The sequence below is a fragment of the Anopheles arabiensis genome, chromosome 3 (genome assembly GCF_016920715.1).
Source record: "Anopheles arabiensis isolate DONGOLA chromosome 3, AaraD3, whole genome shotgun sequence".
Lineage (NCBI taxonomy): Eukaryota > Metazoa > Arthropoda > Insecta > Diptera > Culicidae > Anopheles > Anopheles arabiensis.
In genome coordinates, this window is record NC_053518.1 from 82,184,280 (window position 1) to 82,210,933 (window position 26,654).

The 26,654-nt window shown below is 42.2% G+C and overlaps 1 protein-coding gene across 12 annotated transcripts in view; it reads left to right on the forward strand.

Moving 5' to 3' along the window:
* The window catches only part of LOC120901374, a 128,524-nt gene extending 103,951 nt beyond the window's left edge, over nt 1-24,573 (forward strand). For 8 of the 12 annotated variants that reach the window (XM_040309256.1, XM_040309255.1, XM_040309260.1 and 5 more), the window contains exons 3-8: nt 1,218-1,414; nt 1,543-1,714; nt 2,617-2,722; nt 5,403-5,584; nt 19,999-20,124; nt 21,124-24,573. In XM_040309256.1, coding sequence (XP_040165190.1) covers nt 1,218-1,414; nt 1,543-1,714; nt 2,617-2,722; nt 5,403-5,584; nt 19,999-20,124; nt 21,124-21,245 — 905 coding nt within the window. In that variant the 3' untranslated portion in view covers nt 21,246-24,573. Of the gene's footprint in view, nt 1-1,217; nt 1,415-1,542; nt 1,715-2,616; nt 2,723-5,402; nt 5,585-19,998; nt 20,125-20,625; nt 20,698-21,123 lie in introns of all 12 variants that reach the window. The other 4 variants (XM_040309264.1, XM_040309265.1, XM_040309266.1 and 1 more) reach the window with 4 other exon arrangements.
* Nucleotides 24,574-26,654: the final 2,081 nt, after the last annotated feature.

Genomic DNA, 26,654 nt, shown 5'->3' on the forward strand with positions numbered 1-26,654 from the left:
CCAAAACTGCAAATTGCACTTCGCGTCTCTAATGCACTAAGTGAATAATGAACGGTTTTACCATTGTCACGGGCTACCTATACATGTGTGTGTGTGTGTGTGAGTGTGGAAAGGAACAAACGCGAGGAATGGCAAAACAACGTTTTCAAACATTTCTTTTATTTATTTTTCTCCCTGCTGTCGCCCGCACATTTGTCCCCGTGAGCGTGATAAGCGCGGTTCCGGAGCTTTCTCCGAAGCACCGGGATGAATAAAATATTAAACGTCACCGTCGCCCGTAAAAGTTGCTGCTCGCAGGTGGGAAAAGTGGGAAAAACAATCCGGGAGGGCCGGAGGAAAAAACAGTAGAAGCGTTGCGGGAATTTTGTCATCCGTGATCCTTGAGTTTTAGAAGGATGTATATATATGCACGCTACAGTCATCTCACTGTGTCGCTTATTCCATTTTTTTTGTACATATCTACCGCCCCTTTGCATAAACGTGAGTGTGAAATGAATATTTCAAGCACGAGGAACCCCACCAGAATGGGTTGAGTTATCAGCGTTTTTTTTGCTTTTGCGTAGTACCGTTTTGCATTTCAAACTGGATGAACCTCAAACTGGTTTTGAGCATATTGATAAAAAAAAGTGTCCCGCCACACTGAGCGTACACATCAAACCCAATGCGACTGCACGATGTCGGCAGTCAAGGTGCAGTGGTGGATGGGAGGATAGGGTTTTATTTGATAAATAAATGAATAATAAATTCGCGCACTAATGCGCGACGAATTACAACAAACAGGATGGAGATAGAAAACAAAAACTGTGAAGCATAAAAAACAGGAAAGCGGCGCGCAACAGTGAATGAAAATAGGATACTTTTTTTTTGCTCCATTTGTTTGTTTGTAATTCGCAAATTATTTTATTTTATGCACGAGACCGACGAATTAGCAAGTCATTTTTATGAATGCATAAGCAGCCCTTCCCAAAACGTGGACGCGCTAATAAAATGCATTAAACATTGAAGACAAGCCATTTAAAAACATTTTCACTTTTCATTTTCGCATCCAAAATTCATGCTTTAAAGTGAATAGTATTTAGGATGAAATTAAATTGCGTTAAAGCTACGCTTATTCAACCAATTCGCAACCAGTACAAGCTATTTCGCCAAGTCCTTTATTCGATTTGTATCACAAAAATTAATTGTTTCTTTTTTATCTCTCTTTCGTTCTCGTACAGTGTGTTCGGCGGTGAAAATCATCAACCTGAAAGTTCCCTCCACCTACCTGCTAGATCAGACCTCCAAAACGCCAGACCCACTAATACTGGACTGCGAGTACGAGGTGGACGAAAGCGAGAAGGGATTCGTGTTAAAATGGCTCCTGGACGGTCAACCGGTCTACCAGTGGATACCGTCGAAAAATCCTTTCCCCTTCGTAAGTACATACGCCACTAGCTGGGTTTAAACCCTAGCAGGAGGATGTTTCAAGCAGGAAATGAAACGTGTCTTGTTTTATTTCTATTTTTTTTGTGTCTACCACCCCAATCACCCAATCCGAAACAGCAATCCTTTAAGAACCGTGTCGACACCAGCTACGTCGTGTCGCAGGAGCATCTGCACAAGCATCGGGCGATGGCGATCATCAAACCGCTCGCCAACTTTACCGGCGAGTACATGTGCATCGTGCAAACGTACGCGTCCATCGACAGGAAGTCGGCGAAGCTGAAAATTATCGGTAAGAGAAGCTGCAATTGAGTTGAAAAGGGGTTTTCAATTAGCTTTTTTTTGGTACAATTGTATTGACAAGTATGGGTTTTATGGTAAAGTGAGTGATTGCAATAACACAGTTGATTTCTAGCCAATAGAATAGCAGATTCGGTATAATTACAATATTTTGGTTTTTTGTTGGACTTGGTATAGGAGTTATTTTAAGGCTTTTCACTCAAACAATATTACAAATTAAAAACTTTACTCGAACAATATTTCAAATTGAGTTCTGATATTTTTATTGATTTTTCGTTCACTTTGCTATAGGCAGATCATTTAAATTATATCTATAATACCGAATAACCAAATGTTATTTCAAAATCGAAAGAAGAGTTTCGATTGAAATGCTTCAAACTTGAATTATTTCTATAATGTAATTTAAAGCCATGTTTTGGGAATATTCAATTAATGCAACGTTATGGAACGTAACTAGTTAACAAAAATAAATAAAATAAAATAAATTGAGCTCATTGATCGATAACCAAGGTCAGATTTGGCAAAAATCGATGAAGGCAAGCCTAAAAAACTCATTCCATAAATGATTTTCAACGCCTACAAGTATGCAATTTGTCAAATCTTGTGCATTTATAAGCAATTTAAAACGAAAATTAAATAGTGACATTTGAATTATAACCCTGGCTTTATTCGATTAGGAATTTTTAATAAATAGTACACGTAGGAACACATTTAACATTTAACATTTAACTTCTGTAGCTTAATATTGGTGCATAAAATTCTAGCAATGAGCAGTATATTCAATTTAACTAACCATCGTGAAGAATATGATCTCAAAGTATTCTATTCCACTGCTCTGGTTATATCAGAACCATTATCTAATATCAGTTTTGCTCATTCTTTCTTCCTTTCCAGTGCGGGAAAGTAAGTTCGATCTAAGCTACTACCTGAATGGCGACGGCTACATCACGGTTGATTGCCACGCACGAGACATTTCTCCGCTACCCGAGCTCCAGATACGGTAAGTAGAGGCGTCTAGCTCCCTTTCTGTAGGGGGGCTACATCGGGCTACACCTCTCGGTTCATGGTACACCTGCGAGAGAAAATCGAAAAATAACCTTCAGTTGATTGGGGCACGCGTTTGCCTTCCACTTTACAAAATGGATCTCTCACTGCGCCAATCAACCGAGTACGTGATCGGACCCATCGAACCTCCCAAAAAAGGGGCTCGTCCTACACACACACACACACGCACCGTTCAACGTGGGTCATTGTGGGGTTAAAAGGGCTCCCGGTAGCTTGGCTGTCCGTTCGATTATGTTTTCCAATTGAGCAATCCTTCACACACGCCCGCAGCAGCAACAAACCCCATAACCGGTCACGGTGGCGCCGACCTATGGGCCATGGGACAGGAAATCATTCCCACTTTTCCCCGTCCGGCATCCTCTGGTTCAATTCCGTAGCAATATTTAACACGATTTCGGCGCGATGATGGCACAAAGTATCATCCCAGTTTAATTTATGAAATAAATTATAAGTAAAATATTTGCATAATTCATTTTTCCACCCACATTACCGTCTTCATCACCCTTCATCTGATCTGATTTACTCCCTGTTCGAACCGATGTTCGTGGTAGTGCAGGGGTTGGCAATCTTCTGGTGAGCATTGTACATTTATTGCAGAAGTTGAACGAGCAATTGTGAAAAGGCGCCTAAATGTATACTTTCCATTTGCCTTTCGGAAGCTAAATTTTATGTTCGCCGCCATTTCATTTATAAATCATTTTGCTATAATGATGTCAACTTGAACTGCAAACCCCTGTCACTCTGTCCGCGGTTCAGCACCAACCCGGGACCTCTCTTCCCAGGTCACGGGGAACGGGTTAAGGGTTCGCTTCCGCTATTTGCACTCAGCCAAACGGTCGTGGGGGTGCGCATTTTTAAGGTTGAATGATAAATCAAACTCTCGGGCTGCCGGGTCACCGTCCCCCGTACCACAACAAGCGGCTGCACACACACACACACACACGCACAACCAATAACGAACCAGCCTTCGTTGAACGAGATGAAATCCCACAGAGAGAGTAAGAGAACGAGCGAAAAAAATGGACGAAAAAATATGTTGTTATTTTTCCGCCTGCCTGCAACCTCGGGTTACCAGCACGGGCAAAAGGTTACGCTTGACCACATCGGTCATTTGTGTCCAGCTGGAGTTAAAATCGAACCACACCACCGCACTACCCGGATGTAGCGGGGTTGAAAAATGATAAAAGATCGCCCACGGCAAAGGTCAAACCACCGTGATGTTTTTTTTTTCTTCTGCTGTTGCTCCATAACAAGCACCACACGAACAAAAAATCCCCAGGACGCAAAGGGAGCATACATTTTGGCACCACCATCACTTTCCCCTGCACCGCTGGGTGTACGAAATTCAATCACTGAAAATCTGCTCCGGCCTCGCGTTTACGATCGACATCGATTTCCACCGAGTTGTGGCCCTGGTGGGCACCGGTGATTAAGGAAATGGTCCCTTCAACAATAATCAAACGCCCGGGCATTAATATATTTCTGGGGGAAGTAAAATATCTTCTGACCGTCCAGCTATTCCAGCCGCAAGCCCATTGAATCGGGGCTGGTGGTGGATGTTTCGGTACACCGGAACCTTCACGGGTTTCCATAAATCGTACATGCTGTTAAACATCAAGCTTACCGATGCAGCCGTAGCTGGCCGCGATGGGACGGAAAGATACTGGGCGGACGCTTTTTTTTATTATTTTGATTTTCATGTTACGCCTCTTGGTGGCGGTCAAGCGAGCCGTGGGAGCGAGCTTGGGATCATTTTTCATCTGCCCCTTAATCCCAAGCTGGACGCTACCGGTACCGTTTGCTGATTGATTGGACTGCAAATGAGCAGGCTCGAGGTTTTTATTGGCGATTACATTATAGGCGAGCAAAACATCTATTCAAATATGAGTAAGCCGATTTGCATGCTACTTTGTTGTAGTTAGCGAACGACGATGGTGTGGTTTTAATGCGATTTGATAAAGGAGGGTTCATTGGACTTTAATTATTTCAATATTCACTTTTAAATCTGATTTACATCATAATGAATCAGTATGTTTTTGTTTTTGTTTTTTGTGTATCCGAACATTCAACCTATTTAAGCGCCTGAAGGTATGCACAATGATGTATTTAAACAAGCAATTTAAATATCATAACCGTTTGAACTACTATTACGTAACAAAAACTTCATAGTAACACAGTCGTCCTTTTTGTAAAGAATGTAGCTAATTCAATAACAAAAATTAATATTTAACACTGAATTAAGATTGAATCAACAAACAATCGTATTAAGTTCCCTACATCGTCCCTTAACGTCAGAATATTTTGTTTTGTTTGTTGCTTCATTGAAAGACTATTTGAATAAATGAATAAAAAAAACTTTACAAGAAAAAGGTTCAGATCTTTACGTTATAAAGTTTATTTAATTTTTCGATATTTAGAATAAGCTTAAGACAAAAATTTCTACAAAATATTGCATACCTTTAGGCGTTAACCATAACTCGGAATCAACACACTATTTTTTACAACATAACTCGTCCTTTAATGCCCCATAATTGGAAAGAAACACTCATCTTATCGTCTTTTAAGCAAAACCTTTAAATAAACCTTCGCTTCATTCTTCTCCCTCGTTACCACAGCATCAACTACGAGCTCTTCGAGACGGAAAACCTCAAATCCGTCCAGGGCGAGAACGGGCTGTACAACGTGTCCATCAGCGGCAGGATACGAAAGGATCAGCTCGAATCGCCAGCCATGATCGAGTGTCTGCTCTCGATACCGGAGACGAACTACAACAAACGCCGCTCGACGACGTACTACGGTAAGTCCCGGCGGGGATATATGTTTTTTGCCTCGTCACCGTCAGCTTTAACGCTTTCACCCGAACGCTCACACCCACAGACACACACAAACATAAGATACAACAAGCAAGCTGTTTGCACGAGATCCATATGCATGACCGCCCTTCGCTCGCTTGCTCGCTGCAACCGCACGCTTACCACCAGCGTCAGTGTCTTCAGCGTGTTCACCTTTTTTCCACGACACCTAAACACAAACTCACCCTTCTTACACACTGCTTCCCATCCCTACCTGGCGCGTTGAACGTAACAAAACTTGACACCGGTTGAAAAGTCATTACCATTCAACCGCAGTCAACCGTGGCTGACATTCAGCTGGTGAAAAGAAATTCAGAGAGATAGGATCCTCCCGGGCGCACCGGCACGCCGGCAGCAGCAGGTCAAACGCTTCGGTCTGACTCGAGCTGCTCGAGGATTGATGCCTGTGTCCTGTTAGCTTTTAACCTTCCATGTGTCCCCTGTCGCATGTTTCTTTACGGGGGCAAGCTGTCTTGGAACGTTGCCAGCTTTTCTTTTTTTTATTTCGTATATGTTCTCGCGCCTTGTGTCGTTCTTTTTTGTTCATCTTGTGCGTTTGATTTTCTTTCCTAGCTGTGCTAACAGGCAGATGCCGATAGCGTTATCAATTTCATGCTTCACAGATAAGTCCTTCGCACGCTGTTTGCAGATAAAGATTTGTGCGTGTGAGGGAAACTGAGACGAAAAGTAGCACAGATAAACAGACAAAGAGAGAACAAGAGAAAGAGACAGAAAGAGATAGAAGAAAAAAGAAGAGTGTTGGAATCATTTATTTTTATTTTCTATCACAAGGAATATGTTTTCTGTAAACAGCGGAAGGCAATGTTTTATTCAGTTGTAACTGCTAGTCCATATTACATTATATTATTAGAACTTTATTTAAAGATCATGTTGAGTACGCTTTTCATTTCGGGTCAGAAGCAACCATTCAATTTGAGAATTTCTTGTTAATAATCTAATTGAGTCGTGTACAGTATCGAATTTTAGGCGTTCTGTTATGACGATTGCATACCTTCAGGGTAAATCGAAAATTAAATTAGTTTCAAAGTAGAATAATCCATTTTTTAAAATAACAATTCAAAACGTTTTAGTTTCTACAAACTCGAGTAAAACAATTTTAAATGAAGGTACAAATATTCATCTAAGTATATTTTAAAATTTCTGCAGAAATGCTTGTTAAAACAAACGTCCTTCGTTTTGTCATTGTATGACTAGAAGTACCCCATAATCTGATATATAATTTTTCCTTAATCCCTCTTCCAACATCTCCACGCCATCCGAACAGTGCCGAGAGTAAATAGAATCTCTCAGTGCTTGCCGTACCTCGTACCAAAAAAAACCTATCCCTGCACTGAAACCCGAAAGTGTCAACAGATGTCAAATCGTTCCCGCGGAAGAAAGAAATCCCGAATCGGTGATTGGAAGTGATTTGTGTTTACGAAACTTCAACCGTCACCGTGTGTTTCCGTGAGTGTGTGTATTCTGTGTTTTTTGTAGCCCTGAAAGGCCACACAGACAAAGAGCAGCGTTTGAAAGCGAAGAAAACCCATGTTCCAGTGAAAATGAGACAAGCTGGGAGGAAAGTTAAGCAGTAAGAAGCGTCTTGCATTAGATTTTCTTCTTCTACTGTTAGCTAGAATCTGGTGCTTTCTTAGGGCAATGAAAATCAAAAATAGAAAAAACACCCACCATACAGTAGCGCTTAAAGTTTTTGCCATCCCCTTTTTACGAGACGTCAACGAGGATGGATGATTTGTAATGACGAAATGCTTGAAATAGGAAAGAAATCACAGACGCAAAAACGTTTCGGCAAAACTGTAATGCTGTAGCGTCTTGTTTTAATTAGTTTTTTTTCTCTCCCTGTAGGTCCTCTCTTGTTTTCTCTCTTTCTCTCTCATCCTCTTCCATTGCTGCCATTTATACCAGAATAGCAGTGTGGTGGGCACCAGTTTCTATTCCAATTGCTTCAATATGCTGCCGCAGCAACCGGTCTGCTGCTTCTAACTTGTTATTTCGATACGAAGACAAGCAACAAAAAAAACGCCTTTATACTTCACTCCACTCGATCATTCCAACTTTTTTGTTCCCTTCATTGAATTCACCCGCCCCCCCAACCCGCAGCCAATGAATCGTAATATTTTATCCACGGAAAAAGTAATAAGAAGGAGCTCCATCGTTCACCGTCCGTTCTCCGTGGTTTTGTGTCGTTTCGGCCACCGCTGGTCCAGCGGACTGCAAGACAACGTGAGGGGGGGGGATTTGCTAGAGCGCAATGTTTACTAATGAACGTTGAGGGCACGTTTTCCACTTCCCACTGTGGCTATGGTACGCACCAAAGGCAGGGAGGTCGCTTATGGTCGAGAAAACAAAGCGTTGGGCAAAAACGACGATGATGAGGATGAAATATCATTCAGCGGAAATAAACACAGCTTGAGCGTGTTGCCGGGGGTGCTCCTCTGGAAGCAGCAGACAACACAAAACAAAACAAAAACCATCCCGAAATCCTCCCCACCGCTTCATAATCGTTCGCTTATCGCCAATTGTATCGAGCCAGAAAGCTCCGGCCAGGCCGCAAAGAAAGCAACGGGCGAAAGATAAGAGCCAATGGGAAAACCGGTGAGAAATGGAAAATGATCCTGATTTGGTTGATGTGCACGGTGAGTGAGATGACTAGTGATGCGGTGTAGGGAAGGTACAGCGACGAAAGCAGCCGGAATAGCTAATTTAAAAACAATGATCTCTGTTCGCCTTCCAATCAAGCGAATCTAGGGGAACTGTGGCGTGGGGTTACAAAATCTGGAGACCCTATTAGTTTGGGGACCAGTCGGGATCAAAATGCCAAATGTTGCAGACAGCGAGATAATCCGTACTCGGTGATGGAGGTACTTGAGTGTCACGTTTCGCCTTTGTTAGCGACTGTTGCAAGAACTGTTCATTGCGGGGCTCGTCATATCGGATGGGTGGATTTTCCGCAGAATTCTTAAATTTCTTTTTAACGAGATTTTTATGATGCAGCGTTAGGCAAATAGATTCGGTTGATGCAATGCTTTATGTATCTGTTGAACTGGAAAGAATCGAAGGTTATTGAAATATAATTTCGCTACCATCCGTTAGTTACTAGACAAGAACCTCAGCGTATTATTTGCCTAAAGATATGCAAGCTGAATGACGTTTTATTACGTTAAGGTTTATTTTTAAGTTAGTTATCAGTTAGTAAAGTTTTTTTTTTCAACGCAATACTTTTGTAGCATCAAACAAAACTTATAAATTGCATACCTTCAGGCGGTCATCACGCAATGCACCATTTTAACTATATAATTAGTCGCCTAAAGATATGCAATCTGAAAGACGTTTTGTTAATTTTCGTTATTTTTAAATTTAACTAGTCAGTAATGCTTTTTTAGTTGAAAATCTCACAAAAAATAATTCATTGACAAGTGTCAAACTGCCATGCAGTAATGCAATAATTTTGTAGAATTAACCATGTAAATTATAGATTGCATAGTTTCAGGCGCCATCGAGCGATGCACCATTATGACAAGTTCTATTAAAGACTCTTTGCCGTTTACATTGCTAACGTGCAACGGTTATAAAACTACTTACAAAAGTTCACCACTGCGAAAAACATGCAAACATTCTTGGAAAAACCTGCCACTGTAGTAGGCAAGAAATGAAAATGAAAAAACCATGTGCTTCACTGCACAAGTTTGCTGCACGCTGCACAGCTGCAAATTACTTTCCCACCAAACTCATTTGTCATCCCGCTGCCATGGCAGAGCGCTAGATGACAGTTCCCAATTGAGCAGTTTGCCCCATTCCATCCAAGGCTGATAATTTCTGCTCACTCGCTGTCTGGCGCGCAAAATGCCTCCACTTTACGCGTTTTACAATTTTCGCTCACGTGCACTAGACTGCACCGCAACCATTTCGCAAAAGGATCACATTGCAACGGGTCCTGTGCGCTGCGTTGTCCTGCCCCACACAGTCTGGCATGCGGAAGCAAACAGGGAAGGGAGAAAAAAAACGTAATTACAGATATTTCCAACAGACGTCTTGCAGCTCGTTGCGGAAAAAGGATCCGACAGGCGGTTTTGGCCTTACCATTTTCCTTCCTCCATCTCATTACCCGACAACGGTGCGAGCAGAAAATGAAAATTTTACCACAACGCTACGGGTGGAGTGAGCCGGAGAGCTTGGCAACGCTGAGAGCCAGCGCAGGCTAGTTGAAACCATCACGCGTTTGGTGTTCAGTTCAAGCGGATGGCTGACCATACGGTGAAGATCCTGAACGCGATCTGACAGGAGAAAAGGAGTGAAAGCTGAAGAAGAAAAGCAAAATTATAAATGTTTCACACTGCTCCTTATTTTCAGAGCAAGAGAGTTTTCAAGCCCCTTCAGGCTGCTACGCTACGCACAAACGATCTTAGCGCGGTTGCTTTTTGTGTCGAGAAAAATACACCTTCGAGTGCAAAACCACGCACCACAGTTTCGCTCGGTTCAGGCTTCCTATTTGAGAAACGAGCACAGAGTTGAATTATTGTTTCCAACTCCTTTATCTTTGTCTGAGCTTGCTTCTCTGCCAGCGGTCAAGTTTGGTCAAGCCATTTCTCCAATTTTCACCACATTGCAAGAGGGCACAAGCACAAGAGTGTGTTGTTTTGTAACGCTACGGTTGCTGTTCAAAAGTTTCCATTTTCGTTTCGTTGTAACATTTGGAGTTATGTTTTTCTAGGAATCTCCTTCCAAAAAGCCCCAACTGGCCAGTGGGTGGTGTTGAAGCGAAGAAAAAAAACCTCCTGAGCTTCAGCCGCCAAGACGCTCACCGTCCAGCACTGCTTGAGGCCTTGCTGGTCAGAGGTGGAGAAACATAGCAGCCCCTTTTGCAGGCCGTACAGATGAAATGAAAATTGTTTTCTCCCCGATGATGCTGCCGGGCGGTGGTGAGGCGGCCCGGTTTTGGCCGGGAAAGTTAATTAGCGCACCCTGCTCCCGGTAGGTTGAGGCCGGCGGTTGCACTTTCCACACCAGGGCGAAATGAAAATTTTCTCACCCACACTCACACCGCCCGACCGCTTCTCATTTGCACTTGGGTGCAGTAATAAGCAACAAAAAAAACAGACACACAAATAGGGAGGAAAGAAACGAGGAAAGAAATAAGGAGGAGTAAAATATAAAATAATAAAAGCAAGCCCATTCGCAAACGGAGGATGAGGCTGGAGTGAAAATTAAAAACCAAAACACAATCTGAAAAACACAACCGAAGGGACGATAACAACCGAGGGCACAGGCCCGCGTGGCATGGTAAGGCGGGCGTCAGTTTCAAGGACTTAACAACAGTGGCTAATTAAAACATTCATCACTACTTATCTCAATTAGGGGCGTTCTCGTCTGCAATTCTCCCGGCTGGTACTGTTTGGCATTTGTTGGGACCAACGGTAGAGGACGGCATGGAAGAATTGTTGTTGATTTCTTTCACCTTTAAGAGCAAAATCGAAATTATGTTGCTCTTGGGAGCATACCGATTCTCTTTCTGCTCTGGAAAATATTGCACGGGTTGATATCACGCTGTAGAATGTTTTTGAAAATGCTTATTTTTATAATGTAAAATGTCTTATAGTCGGTATCTTAACGTCAAGTCTTTGGCAATAAACTGTATTTTTTTTTATTTTAGAAAGTTTGTGTAATAATAGCACATTGATGGCCTTTTTTGCGCCTAACAGTATGCAATATGTTGTTAGGTTAAAACGTTTAACTGGTAAAACATTCAGCCTGTGTCTTGGTATAGTTACCAACTCGCCACTCACTACAACTATTCAATACATATTTTACTCTACACTACTATACTCTGCATTACTTTCGGCTATCTATCGATATAAATATCTATGGATATACTATCGATATAAATCCTAAAAAATATCCACTATAACACCTAAAAGTATGCAATTTTCGTGACAAAATGTGTGTTTCAACTTGCAAATTATTGTTTTACTTGAAAAGTACATCATACCTATGGCATAGTTCCCAAAACTAATTCTCTACAGAGAGACTCCGAAAAACACTCAATTGAAGTGCATTAAACGATAACAGAACAGCTTAAATCGTTCTAATAAATTAATTTTCAACTGCAAACACTCAGCGCCCCGGTGCCGTACGCAAAGCATTGCTCCCTGCAGTCCCCAGCAGTACCATGGATCTTTATCCTACCCTATCGGAACCGTTAATGGTTGCCGCACTTCATTTCTCTACAAACACTGTCCACTCAACCATGCTGACCCTTAACCGTAAGCCCCTGCAGTGGAGGAATTAGTTGGCTGTTCTTTTGTTTCTTTTTTTTTTTTGGTCTGTTGTTTGTTATTTAGTTCTCGGTCCACACTACAGCCTTAGCGGACTAATTATGCCAATGCGGTTCTGGGTGCGGGCGCGAGACACTACCAATTTTGCCCGTTAGCAGTAGTCCAGCCGTCCGACTATCTTTTTACACCATCGGCCTAACCGATGGGCGCCCGGTGTGAGCAAGTCTGGAGAGGGGTGGTTGGATTTAGTACCAATATTAAGCTTTCTTTGTTGCGTATCCTCGGCCAGTTCACAGCCTATTTCACCCGGTCGCAAATGGTGCGGCCCATTTTTTGACCAAAGTACCACTGGAATGAAAGAAAAGAGAGAGAGGCTCAACACTAACCAGCACACAGCGGACACTCGTGTTTGTTTGGTTTTTAGTGTGTGAGCGGTGCTTGATAGGGCCGTTTCTACACCCGATGCGCAATGTAAATATCTATCCCTTTTTTGCCATGAAAAGACGCGTGCTAGAATGGCAAAGAAAGTTGGACCTTTCACACAGAAGCTTCGCTATCGAAGAAAACAAAAACCTTAGTTTTCTAAAACGGTGTGTAATAAAACTCAACCATAACCGTAGTGATTACCATTACCAAATGGACTGATGGAAAAGAAGGTGTTTTTGGAGGACGGTTTTCCGTTTTTTTTTGCTCCCCTGGAGCCTTGCCCGCAGACACACACACACAAACCCAAGAGGACCGCATGCCGCAGAAAGCCGGACGAAATGAATAAATGAGTAGGATGTCAGCCCCCTTTGTAACGTTTCAGATCATGATGATGATAATTTATTTAATGAATTACCCCCGATCCATTCTAGTAAATGAAAGCGAGCGCCGCGACGTCCAATGGGCTCATCGTGGTGTCCGTCAGGGCTTTCTTTGCGTTTTCGACTATGCGTGTGTATGTGTGTTACACGAAAAAGAAGAAGAAAAAAAGCACCCAGCCATTCCGTTTGCCAAAATTGTTGCCCACCTCATTAAGGCTATGCATACACCGTTTGACGCGTTGGAGTTGAAGCTCCTGCCGAAAGAAAGAAAAAAGGTCCTGTACAGTTTTCAAAGCATACAATGTGTTTTTTTTTTCGTGCTCACTCCACACTGTCTCGCATCGTTTGTAAAGCAGCTGGTTTCCATGACGGAACAACTGTGGGGGAGGGAAGGGAGAGTTTTATATAATTAATGGAAGCAAATCAGATGCTTCTGGCTCGCTGGTCAACAACAACGGTACGACGGCGGATCTGCCAGCGCCAGTGACACCGTGCGCCATTTTGGACACGACAAAATCAGTCAGTGTCACTGTCAGGAGGTTCAGCAGGCAGGCTAGCTTTTACGCTGCTTTCACGCCAGCCACCACTGCAAGCGCAAACGGTTGTTGTCAATCGCAGCTAATTGAGCGATGCGAGTTGCACGTTCCTGCCAGCTGCAACGTGACCAGATGGTGGTTTACCGTCCGGTGGACAAGAAAAAAAACGCTACGAAAAAAGCGACTCACTACATTTACGCACGTGTCATAATACTAAAATAACCTGAGGAATAAATATTTACAATCAACGAAAGATAAATCTTTGCAGACATCTATGAGATGTTTAACTTAATTTATTTTAATTTTTACTCAATATATACCTATATATAGCATATATCAAAAGGAAGAAGTACGTAAAAAGCAACAATAAATAAACCAATTGCTAAATTCCGTACATTTTAATTTAGTTGAATGCTTTTTTGTACACAATTTTGCCTTAACTGGTCTGAAAAATCGCCTAAGGGTATGCAATATGTATGCTTTTGATTCTGTTTAAGCACTCTACGCACATTGAACGCCAGAAGGTATGCAATTATTATACAAATATATATATCCATATGTTTGGTTATCTAACAAAAAGTGGATAAATTCTTTTTAAGCACAATCAACAGCAGAAATACAAATAAATGTAATAAATATGCGATGGAAGTGAAAAAAGGGGTATGAATAGCCCAAACGATTCCTTCCCAAACCTTAACAAATTGCCATTGTGCCACAAATCTTCTCTCCAATCCAAACACGTCAAAGGACAAACTAGGGCTCACGCATGAAAGAGTACCACGATTGACAGTGGCACCGATACGGCACCCCCGTACGTCACTTATCGGATTTCAATTTATCCAACCGACCAAACACGCTAACGAACGTGCTACATGAACCCCACGGCTCTGATTAGACATCTTTCGCCCGCCACCGGAGATGTCCACTTTCGCGCCCAAGATGTATGTCAACCGTTGTGAAACCCCGATCCCCGTATGTATGATGCATCCCCTCTGTTGGCTGTCCGATGAAAGATGACAGCGAGTTAATCATCATATCGGGTAACCTTTCCCTGGTGCTTTTGTGTGGGCGGGTGTGTGTGTGTGTGTGTGACTGAGAAGCATTAACTCTAAACGCGCGACACAAACTCACTGGAGTGCACCGGACAGGACAGGACATAGGACTACGGGCTCGCGCAAAGAAACGATGTACTTCCAGGTGAAGCATGGTGTATTTTTCACCACAGAGCACCCTATTTCGGTGTGGGAAGGAAAAGCCATTTATCAGCGCACAACACACAGACACACCTCGACCGTCCGCTCTGAACCGGGAAGATGACTTCATGACGTGAAACCTACGCACACGCCAATCGGGCGCACACCTCCCCGCGTTGTTGGTGTGCGGCGGATCGGGCAAGCGAAATGATTAATTGAGATGTCGCAGTCAATTCCGGGACTCGTGTGCGCATCGTGTGTGCAAGAGCGTACCGGTTCGCTCCCGCAAAAGGTTCAACTGTCACCGTGGCCGGACGGTAGGGCTTTGACCGTGGTGTCCGTACACACAATGATGACCACTTCCTGTGCAACCACGATTCCTTTAATGGACATCCGATTCGACCGGTGTCGAGTGCGTGGGCCGTGTTGCGACACTGAGCTCGAACGCATCATCATCATCATCATCAGCGACGTCTCATGAGCTCATTGCGAGCCGTCAGCCGCGGCAACATGCAAATGTGGCTCTTCGCAGATACGTGACCGGGTATCGTACGGCCCCGCGCAGTAATTGTTGGAGACGAGCTGGAATTAGCCGAGTGCGTGGCTGCTACCTCCGACCTGAACCTACCAATGCACCGAGACAAAGCATTAAGGCCCTTTGGAGTAGTGCGTCCAACGAGGTCTTATATTGTCTTGGCATTAGCACGGACCTTGCGGGTGAAGATTCAATCGGACCAGTTGTTTTCAATTAGCTTCCTTCACGCCCGTCTCCTTAAGACTTAAGACTCGCTGTCGCTGACAGTGCCTTCGACGCCAGCGCTTTTCGTCCAGTCTTTACCGAGCGGGTCCGCCTCGGATGCTCTTTAGCCATTGTTTGCGTATCAAATGGGCAGTTTGACATGTGCGGCTCTCTCTCTATCTCTAGAGCAACTGGCTCGAATGTGTCCACTAAATCGGGAGTATGTACAACACGCACACCTGTCATACACGAGCAGATGAATGATCCCCGACACGTGCATATTTGAGGGTTTTGCCACAGCAGGATACAGAGGAAAGCAATTAGAAACACCCGGATGCTGAGCTGCTATCTAAGAGTCCGAGCCTTCATCATCGATTCTTGGAATAGTTCATTTCTTTTATGTCGTTCAGAACGTTCCGCAAGCAATGATGTGAAATAATCCTTCCGCTGCCGAACGGAAACGAGAAAGTTCTTCACTGTATCCCAAAGTAAACAGCGCCTTCAGCGGCGGCAGATTAGCTCAGCCTTTCCGGCAGCTTCCGGCACTAAGAACCGGAACCGTAAAACAATACCTAACCAACCAGCGCTTGTCGACCAATCCTTAACTCAAACACACGACCACCAAGACGAACCTCTGATGCTCGTCTCGCCTGCCTGTAGATGATCCATCGGTCGGTCTATTTAACTGCCACCGTCGTCGCAAAGAGGGCCGCTATTCAGCAAAATCTTAAAGACCATCTGGACATTAGGGAATCTTCTGAAAAGAAACACCCTCCCCCACTGCCAACGCTTAATGCTTCGATAAGAGAGAAGCGCGCAAACAAAAACAACGACGAAAAAAACCCATCCAAACCAATAAAATTCGCCTTATCCGATGGAATTGATTTTCCCGTTCCTCCATTGCCACACCGTGCAGACACTTTTGGTAGCAGATTTCGCTCAGCCCAGTTATGTCTCCTTTGGGAGCGGACAGTTCCAGCGGCCTCTCTGCTACCCGCACCTTTTTTTTTTGCCGCACGGTGCGTGTATTCCGTTCCGTTTCCGAGAAATGAAAGCATCCGGGTGGAGAAATCCTCGTATCAAACACATTATCAATGTAGGAATGTTGCCACCTCGTTTACTTCGCTCAGAACGGTTCGAGATGGGAAAATGGAAATCGGCAACGAATCGGCGAGCAGGACTAAAAGAAGAGAAAAAAAAACACACGCACACACAAAATGAAGGTGCTTAAGAGGAAAACACAACATTTGCTCCGAGTAGGCTAATGACGAGACCGGCTGATGGTGATGATGCTGATGATGATGATTGAGCGGCTTGATAGTGGACAAACATGGAAAATGGAGTAGCGCTGAAGCAGTAAAAGGTTGTTTTTCTTCCAGGTTGATGCGCTGATACCACACAAAATGCTACCATTGACGTGAGAGTGTGTTGAAAATGGCACAGCAGCAACAGCCGCTTTTAACGCTTTGTTTTGATGGGCTTTATGCTAGAAATGGTATAATAGGTATCTTTATGCCTTCGAGATGCTTTCACTGTTAATCTTTTTGAAATGAAAATTTATGCATGAAAAAGAGTATTATTTTTTTGTTCTCTTTTAAAATGCGTGACGATGAGTGTAAACTTCCTAACACTGTTTACACGCGACAGCTTTTTTATTAAAATATGGCGATAATTTGTATTTTAGGATACATGTAAAACAAGCACCTTTATGTGTACTAAATGCAGCGAATATCCTCTTGAATGCCTTTTTGCCCTTACATTTGGTTCATTGTATTAAAAAAAACCCTTCAATCGTTTATAACAGATTATTTTATTCTTCCAAAATATTCGATTTGCGACTAAATACTCGCCTAACTGTATGCAATGTACTTTACATATCGTGCATAATTATGTGAATCAGGTTGCACTCAGGAAACTAGTTTGTTGTAACATACAAAACATTTTGCTGTTTAAAAGTTTATTTTCTAGAAAAGAAAAGATTGTATAAAAGATATTGTTAAGATCTAAAAATTGTAATTAATTATCTACGAATGCAATCTAAACTACACCTAAAATAAAGTTATTGATAAAATGCATACATTTAGGCATTTTGCAAAATCGAGCAAAAGGGAGCATGTTGACACGTTTTGGCACGCGGTATGATGTAAACAAACACCTGTCAGCGAGTTGAAGCGAACGGATTAACCGGAGCGATTCCACCACCAAGCGCAGATTGGCGCTAGCGTACGATCAGGAGATTAGGCAGTGATAAGAGCGAGATGACTAGCGCTTCATGCTAAGGTCGCAAACCTTAGCGAAAGGGTCAAGGAAGGTCGAGTTTGGCGCAATTAGCAGCAAGGAGTTAGAAAGCAAACACGAGAGAGACCGGACAAATTTTTAAGCGTGCGCATTAAGATCGAATCGCCGTTGTTGAAAATTATCGGAAATAAATTTATTGTTACTAAAGTAACAGAGCATATACTCCTTCCAAAAATATTGTTCTAAAACGTTATCTAAGTAGATAGTAAATCATTAAACAAACAAACAAATAGTTCTTAATATAACTAATATAGTGCATACAACACAAAACATACTACTATTAAACTTTTCCTTAAGTTTCAAAATTCACTTAACCGTTTATGCAATAAAAAAATTCAAGATACTCGGCTAAAAAGTTGATATTTACCAACACCAAACAATCAATGCTCGATTTTTTACGATGAATGCTAGCAAATCTCGAATTTTAATTATTCATCAGTCTTTTGCAACAACATAATCCACATACCTAGCTGTTCGCCCACAGAACGTCTGCTTCAGCTGCGAGCGATGGTTCACAGAACAGCTAAAGCTGCAGCTCATCAAAACTCGTCTGGCTGACAGGATCACAGCAGCGAAAGCGTAATGATAGAAAACAATCTAGAAATCAATTTCAACCAGCAATAAAGCAGTGATCCCATTTTATTTCCCGTTTTTTATCCCTCACCCACCACGACGAGCCGAAGAACACGATCAAAGAATGTGAACAACAACAGGGCGGGGAAAAAGAAGCACTGTACCATAATCTCGAAACGCTCCCTCTCCCACTTGAAACAATGCGCCAAGTGCAATATAAGCTGCTGTTCCGAACGCCACAGAAGATAATGAGGAAATGGGACTAATTAAGATAATGGGATCTTGGTACCGTTAGAATTGTTTCTTCCTGGGATGGGAAACAACCCAAAGGTCTCAGACCTGGGTCGAGCGGGATATATACAATCAAATGCAATTCCAGCATCAGCCTCATTATGCTCATTTGCCCTTTCTCTCTCTCTCTCTCCTTCTCTCATACTCATTCACACACACACACTACCTTTCAGTCCCACTTCTGTCCTCCTTATGCAAAAGTGCATTCTATTCGAGTGCTTTGTTAGCGTTCGTAGTAAATCAGTAAATAATGTTGCTAAAGGCCCGATCCCCATTCCTGCCCGTGATTGCGCTATCCGGCAGCGATGTTCTGCTTAAGATTTGCAGATTAAGGAGCGGATGAGATAATGCTCATTGTCCATAAACGCTCTCGGAACCATTACCCGAGGTTCTTTCATTCGCTGGCCGGTGCCCGTTTATTGTGATTATGCTTTCTTTGAAGCAATAAATATTCTTTCCTTTTGATCGGCGAGCATAAACCAACCGAGAATGGCGGTGCGTTTTATTAACACACAAAACAACGCTAACAAACTAACGAACGGTCGGTTTCTGCGACGCAAACTGTCCTCCCACAATGGCTTTCATTTTATTGGATTGTGTTCTTCACAATAGTGAATGTTTTTAAGGGGCGTTGAAATGGTTTTTCTGCGCTATTTTATCTTTTCCAATGAATGATAAGAAGTTAAGAAATCACTGAAAAAATTTAGAGGTTATATTAGAGTACAGTGGGAGATAGTTCTATAATTAATTTATATTTGTCAACCGGTGATGCATCATTAAATATATACATTCAACCGACGATTGCATTCTTAGGCAGTTAATCGCGATTTTAGGATCTCAAAAGTACAAAAGAAATCTTTGTTTTTTAGAAGAACAACAAACTAGTTTGCTGTGAACAACTTAATACACATAATTATGCACGATATGTAACGTAAATTGCATACATTTCGGCGCCAATATCCAACATAACGTATTTTTGCCGAATTTCTCGTAAGGATTTTGTTAGGATTTAAGGCGAGTTTTGAGAAACACTGAAGCACTTTTAATTTCTAGCAAATCATTTAAGAAAGAGATTAATATCAAGAGTTCAACAGTTCTTGCAACGCAATTTTCGAGACATTCTACACTGCATTCTACATTCTACACGCAACATTGTAGACTGACAGACACACATTGTTACATTATTGCATGATTCAGATTACTTAATATATGAAAATTGAACCCTCACAACACCTTTGGCCCACCTGCAAGCATGAAACAAGCTTAAACTGGTAGCGTTTTCTACTATGTAGATAATTTCTATTTGCTTTCCTTCCCTTCTCTATCCTTACTATCTGTGCTTTTCGCTAACATAAAACATCACAACCATCTAGAACCTAATCTAACTAACATTTTCTACTCATCTTTCCATCCACTAACGCATTCTTTCTCGTTCTCGCTCACATGCACATCCCTGCACATCCACCCCCGTGGCCCTCGTATCGACACCACGACCACCATCCACCCCCTCTTCCCCTTCTTCTCATCTTTCCTTTCTTATCACAACCGGTACTTCTTCTTCTTCTTCTTCTTCTTCTTCTTCTTCCTCCTCTTTTCTTCTTTCTAACAATTCCACCTCTTTCCTTTAAAGCGCGCAAAACTAAATCTAACAATAAACCGCTTCCAGAATCGCATCTCAAAACCACTACCACTACGGTGGCGACCACGACGACGGTCGAAATGCTGCAAGCGGCACCGGAAAACCTACAGAAGAAGGGTAAGGCACTCGCTCAGGCAGGCCTGCCGCTGCCGGGATGCTGCTTTTTCCGACCTCTTCGTTTCGTTGTTTGTTGTGAAAGCTTCCTTTTGGTTTCACTGTTTAGTTGTGCTTTTTGTTCGTACACATTTGCATTTCAAACCCTGCTGAAAATGGCAGTGGGTGAATTGGTTAAATCTATTTTTTTGTTATGTTAACATCGCTTGATTTTCATTACCGTCGGCTTTATGGTTTCATCTATTCATTGTGCAGTTTCGTTGTTGTGATTGTTTGTGAGGAAAGAAAACGTATTAAAACGTATTCACCATCACGCTAACCGGCTTTACTTCGACTTCAACGACCACATTAAAGCTCATCATAACCATTGGTAAACGTAAAAAGGCCATCGCTTGATGCTCTAAATTCATTTTAGTTTTTAAAACCCATCAACGATACTGAATATCCAATGAATATGTTTCTTCTATCTAAATTTCCTTAAACATTCGTCGTTGCGTCACTCAGATCCCGACAGCCCCCCGATCGTATCCAGCGGAAGTGCGGGCAACGAAACGACCGGTATTGGCTACAGTATTGGTAGATTCGAAAACATTATAGTTAAGATAGTTTTAGTGTCACTTATTTTCGCAATGGTCGTCGCCGAACTGCGCGCGCGGGACCAACCGACTCACGGATGAGCTTTGGGCAGGTTAAATTGCTGTACTGAGTAATACCACTACTATCAACACTAAACCAGACTAATTATTACGCCTTAATAGTCTCAAAACTCTTTGAAGATAAGCAACGAATTGTCTGAAACGTCAGGAATGTGCTTTTCTTTTATTTCCCTTCATCTTTTTAACATTTGCTAATCGTTTTTTTTATATTATTTTATTACATTTAGTTTGATTGAACCTATGTTTTGTAATTGATCTGTATGATTTTCTGTTTTATTATTCACTGCTTTCGTGATTCTAATTCGTCCTTTTTCTTTTACTTTCGTCTTCTTCCCGTGCTATGCAGGCTTTAACGCGACCGAAACGAACGGCGCTAGCAGCAGTCTTCCGGTGCCGCTACGAACGACCACAAGCGTGCTGGCGACCGTTGTGACGATTTTACTCATCTTCACCTCAACGCTCTTGTAGATGAGCTTGAAGCAGTACACCGACGTCGAGATCCGGAACCGCCGGCTGCACCTGAACTTCATACACAGCTAAGCAGGGCGGTTGGCTACCATCCACCAGATCGTGATGCTATCATACTGGCGCCCAGCCGGTCGGTTTTTGTTGTTCTGTTGTGTTCTATTTTATTACAGTCAATCGAAAAAAAAAACCAAAACACAGAAGTAGGTTTACATCCAAGTACGTGTGTGTGTGTGTGTATTTGTAAGTGTATGTGCGCGCAATTCGTCAACGTGATAGTCCAAACTCCAAAGCTGCTAAATGTGCGTGTAGGCTGGTAAGTTAGAACGATGGAACTATTAAGGTACCGAAGTGTGTCATACAACCCCTCAGTCGTAGTTATTCGTTTAGTTTAATGTGAGTGCAAGCTTTTCAACCTACTACTACTCGTTACAACTAATCAATGTTGTAGTGAAAGCGATAGGTTACGCTTGCGTTGCAATGTCTCTATTTTTAAGTACAACTTCGGTGGAAGAGTTTAAACCAGTTTAAACTCGCTGCACAATATAAAGCTGTCAACTACGCAGATCAGTTCAGAGCTCGCAAAACAAGACCGTAGCAAACTTAGTTACCAACAAGCAGAGTCATTAACGTTTAACAAACACACAAAACTGAGAATGATTTAGCGAACCAAAATGATAATCAACCGAAAATTTGGGATTCATGTTTTTTTCGTCAGCCATGCTTAGCAAACTTACTTAAAGGTTTAATTGTTTTTCCTGTTGCAAAATGGGAAAGTATAGAATTTTTTTTTATATTCGTTTGCTCTATTTCAATTCTCAACACAAACAAAATGCTACTGATCAGGAATTAAACTAACGTTTATACATACACACAAACCTAACACCTACTTCAAAGATGTCCCGTATTCCATTTTTCACTGCAGTCCTTTCAATATGGCGAAACACGATTGATAAGTTGTTAACAAATACGTAAAAAGGCAATTTTGTATTTTGATTGCATACATTTAGGCGCCATACCATGAAGTTTGCTTGGGTTTCCATTGCCTGGTTGGTTCCAACAGGACTACCGCTGTTGCCTTGGTATGTGTTTGAAAACATCTTATTTATTCGATACTTAGTGCAGTGTTTAACAGCTTTTGTTCTATTTTGTTCATCAAAAAATCTTCTTCTAACTTTGAAACATCCGGATTGAACGCGTCGGTGTATGAAAATATACAGAGAGCGATAGAGAAAGAGCGAGAGAGAGAGAGAGTAGGAAGAAAAAAAAGCTGTAAAAAGTTCTTATGCATATGATCGAGTCGATATTTCAAGTAATAACAGAAAACAAAAACATAGATATTTAACTTGCAGCGGTCCACACAAAGTGGATGGCGTTTTCGGCACCGGTTCGATTGCAAATCGAACGACGAACAAACCGATAGGAAATTTAACACTTAAGCAGCCCCAGCAAGAGGCAATCGAACGCGAAACTCAAACCATTGCACTGTAAAGATTAAACCATTATCCTCAAAACACAACCCCCAAATCAGAAAACCCTACGAAAGAGATAAACGATAAGGAGAACATTACTGACAGACACACACAAACACAGCTATTTTATACAACCAATTGTGAATAGGGAACTATAAGGGAACCGTGTGATTGTGTTTTTTGCTATACAATCACACGTGCGACGTGCGTGTGCAATCTGTGTGCGAGTGAATGGAGAAACTTTGTGTGAATGGTGCATGCATGGAAAAATTTGATGCCTTATGAACACTTGAAGAAGAAGACGAAGAAGAAGAAGAAAAACAATGTATGCATAAAAAATAAAAAAAAGGGAAGCAGAAAACTACGCAAGCAAACACAAACAACCAGTTCTGCACATACTGGCAGGGGGGGGGGGGGGGGTAAGTTGGGGAGATTTGAGCAAATGAAAACTACAGCACAACTCGTATAGTATAGATATACAATATATGTATATTGCAAATAGTGTTTTTTTTTAAGAAATAAAACAAACCAAGCGTACTTTTGATCACGTTTCGTCAAACGAAACTGTGGCAAGTAAAGATATGGGAAAGGCGAGAATAAAGAAGCAGAGTTGGGAAACAATTTCACACTTCTATTGAAATGCACTGGTTTATTGAAGAGGATTTGAAGAGAAATGACAATTTAAGGGGGAAGAAAAAAAAACTACAGAAGGAAAACGGATACATTTAATCAGCAACCATCCCGAGCAGATTACCAAATCTTTCAACATACAGCATAGTTCAACCGTTCAACCGTGAACTGTGAATAGCTATATTGCTAATAGAAAGGTAAAAAAGAAAGAATTTTCTAAAAACTGTTCTACATCACACTCATCCTTAATCTCGAAACGGCGAGGAGAAGACAAAACACAACGTCAATGAAATAGAAATGAAAAAAAACTACACAGCCAATCTAACCAAACTGAACGCACAGAAGGAGCGTTTGCGAAATGAACGAAGCTTGTACGTCCAATGTATAGAAAAGAAAACTACAAGAAGAAGAAGAAGAAGAAGAAGAAGAAGAAGAACTAGTAAGAAACAAGCGTATAACATGTCGGGTGTTGCTTTTATGGTTATGTCTAAATGAAAGCTATAGATTTGTTTTAGAAACAAAACGTATAGATTCATCATTTCAGAAGCATAAACTACAAAACACGTTAAAAGCGGTAAGATGAAGAAAACAGTCAGTGTTAGTGTGTGCTGGTGAAAGCTTGCAGGGTTTAGTTTCTATATTTTGCTTCGTTTAGATACAAAAAGCGCGCTGAAAGAAGCACAACTACCAGGGAAACAACTAAAATTTATTAAACTGTTGCGAACGAAACAATGCAATGGCACATGGGAAGAAAAAAAAGAAGAATTGTGTAGCTCAATTCAAACACTCGTCAAAACAAACAACAAGTTCTAAGAACAATTCAAAGAATAAAAGCTACGACAACAGTCAACAAAGAGAAAGCAAATACCGGAACCGAACCAAGCACAGAAATAAATAAAAAACACATTCGAACCAATCAATACCACCAATAAGCACACGGAACCGGACCGGAAAGTGTAACCGTGCGTAGAAGACAAGAGACATAGTTGACTGGGCAAGCAAGCGGCAATGTCTTTCCCACATTACTCTTCTTCAGCTCGCCGAGCAGGCCCATTAACATTGTTTCCTGTTTTTAATGGAATGTTTTGTTTTATTTACATTTGTACTTGTAACGTTTATATAAAACTGCTGTAAAGTGAACAAACCCCAAAGCGAATCGACAAAGCGAATTGACAAACAATCGTGAGGAAATAAAAGAAACAAAGGTCGTAATTATTGACTAAACGTCATTGTGTTTTGGAGTTTTTCTTTGGTAAGTGGATAGAAGAAATGAGAAAATTGAAAATAAATTTTAATATCTACTCTTTTGAGCCTTTGCTGCGCCCAGGAGCGATGCTGCAAAATGCCACTGTAAATCACATAAGAAAATTTGACTAAAACATAATCCATGTCAACCTCATATTGTGATCATTAGAAGAGATGTTCAAACAGTCGGTGCGACCATCACATGCTTGGTGACATTTTGCGCAACCAACTCTTGGTCAATCACTTGGTTGCGACATTTTCTGTCTGACATCACTACGATAGTCGCAAGAATGTCGTAATTATCTTCTTCTTCTTCTTTGGCTCAACAACCGTTGTCGGTCAAGGCCTGCCTTTACCTCTTGTGGGTTTGGCTTTCAGTGACTAATTGATTTCCCCCCATAGCAGGATAGTCAATCCTACGTATGGCGGCACCGGTTTATTTGGGGCTTGAACCCATGACGGGCATGTTGTTAGTTCGTACGAGTTGACGACTGTACTACGATATCGGCCTGTCGTAATTATCATAGGGAGAAAATCCAAAAGAGGGACCAGGAGTTGGGTGCTACAAAAAAAGTCACCAAGCATGTGATTGGTCCACTAATTGTTTGAGTCTCACCTCTGATCACCACAGTTATGTACGTGAGCTGACTTGAACTTCGCTTGAGCCATGAGTGTTAGTGATTGAAATTAGTGACCAACTTTACCAGTTGGCAAAAATCCGGAGTCGACTCCGATAATTTCGGAATCGATACTTGTAACTGTGTACTTGTAATACTTGTTCGGAATCGTCTGGAGTCGTTCGGAGTCGTTTGGAGTCGTTCGGAGTCGTTCGTAGTCGCCCGGAGTCGCGTGGAGTCGGAATCGTCCGGAGTCGTTCGGTGTCGTTCCGAGTCGTTCGGAGTCGTTCGGAGTCGTTCGGTGTTGTCGGAGTCGCCCGGAGTCGCCCGGAGTCGGAGTCCTCCTGAGTAGTTCGGAGTCGTTCGGAATCGTTCGGAATCGTTCGGAGTCGTCCGGAGTCGTTCGGAGTCGGAGTCGTTCGGAGTCGTTCGGAGTCATTCGGAGTCGTTCGGAGTCATTCGGAGTTGTTCGGAGTCGTTCGGAGTCGTCGACTCCGGACGACTCCGAACTAGTGATGTGCTGTATGGAGCGCACCCACGGCTCCGATCCGACTCCGACTATTGTTAATTTGATTCCGACTCCGGCAAAATGGAACCACTAGATCCGCCCGGAGTCGGATTCGTTCGGAGTCATCCGGAGTCGACCGGAGTCGTCCGGTCCGAACGACTCCGGACGACTCCGAACGACTCCGAACGACTCCGGATGACTCCGACTCCGGGCGACTCCGTACGATTCCGAACGACTCCGGATATTGCAGCGCGGACCTACCTTCCGGAATCGATTCCGAATTTATCGGAGTCGGATCGGAGTCGACTCCGGATTTTTGCCAACTTTACCCATCACTACTCCGAACGACTCCGACTACGGGTGAACCTAGTGGTTCCATTTTGCCGGAGTCGGAATCGAACTAACAATAGTCGGAGTCGGTTCGGAGTCGTGGGTGCGCTCCATACAGCACATCACTAATTGAAATCATGGCACTTGTCAGCACTGATGAAGTGGTGGTCAAGTAGTAGACTGCGATGTTTATTCACAAAAAAACATGTAGATAATTGTTTATTGGACTGAAACCCTGTTATTTGACAGGTAATGACTAATGTTAAACACTTTTTTTTTGAAAAAAGGACATTTTGTTCATGCTTCAAATTATTTTCATTCGTTTTCCTCTACTTTTTCACATGAATCACGTGAAATTCTAACGAAAACTTTATTCTTTTTTCCCTTTGCCCTTGTTGGTTGTTGTTTCACTGTACCAATGTTGTATTCACTGAAACGAAACGACAAATAGTATGAAAGAAAGCCGAAATATGACGAAGTAAAATATGAGTGGTACTTCTTTACAGGGTTTCCAGAGGAATTTGTTAAATTCATCGTATGTTTTTTTAATCATTATTACATATTTTTGACTAGGTACCATGATTGATTAGATGGATCAGTAATTCAAAAA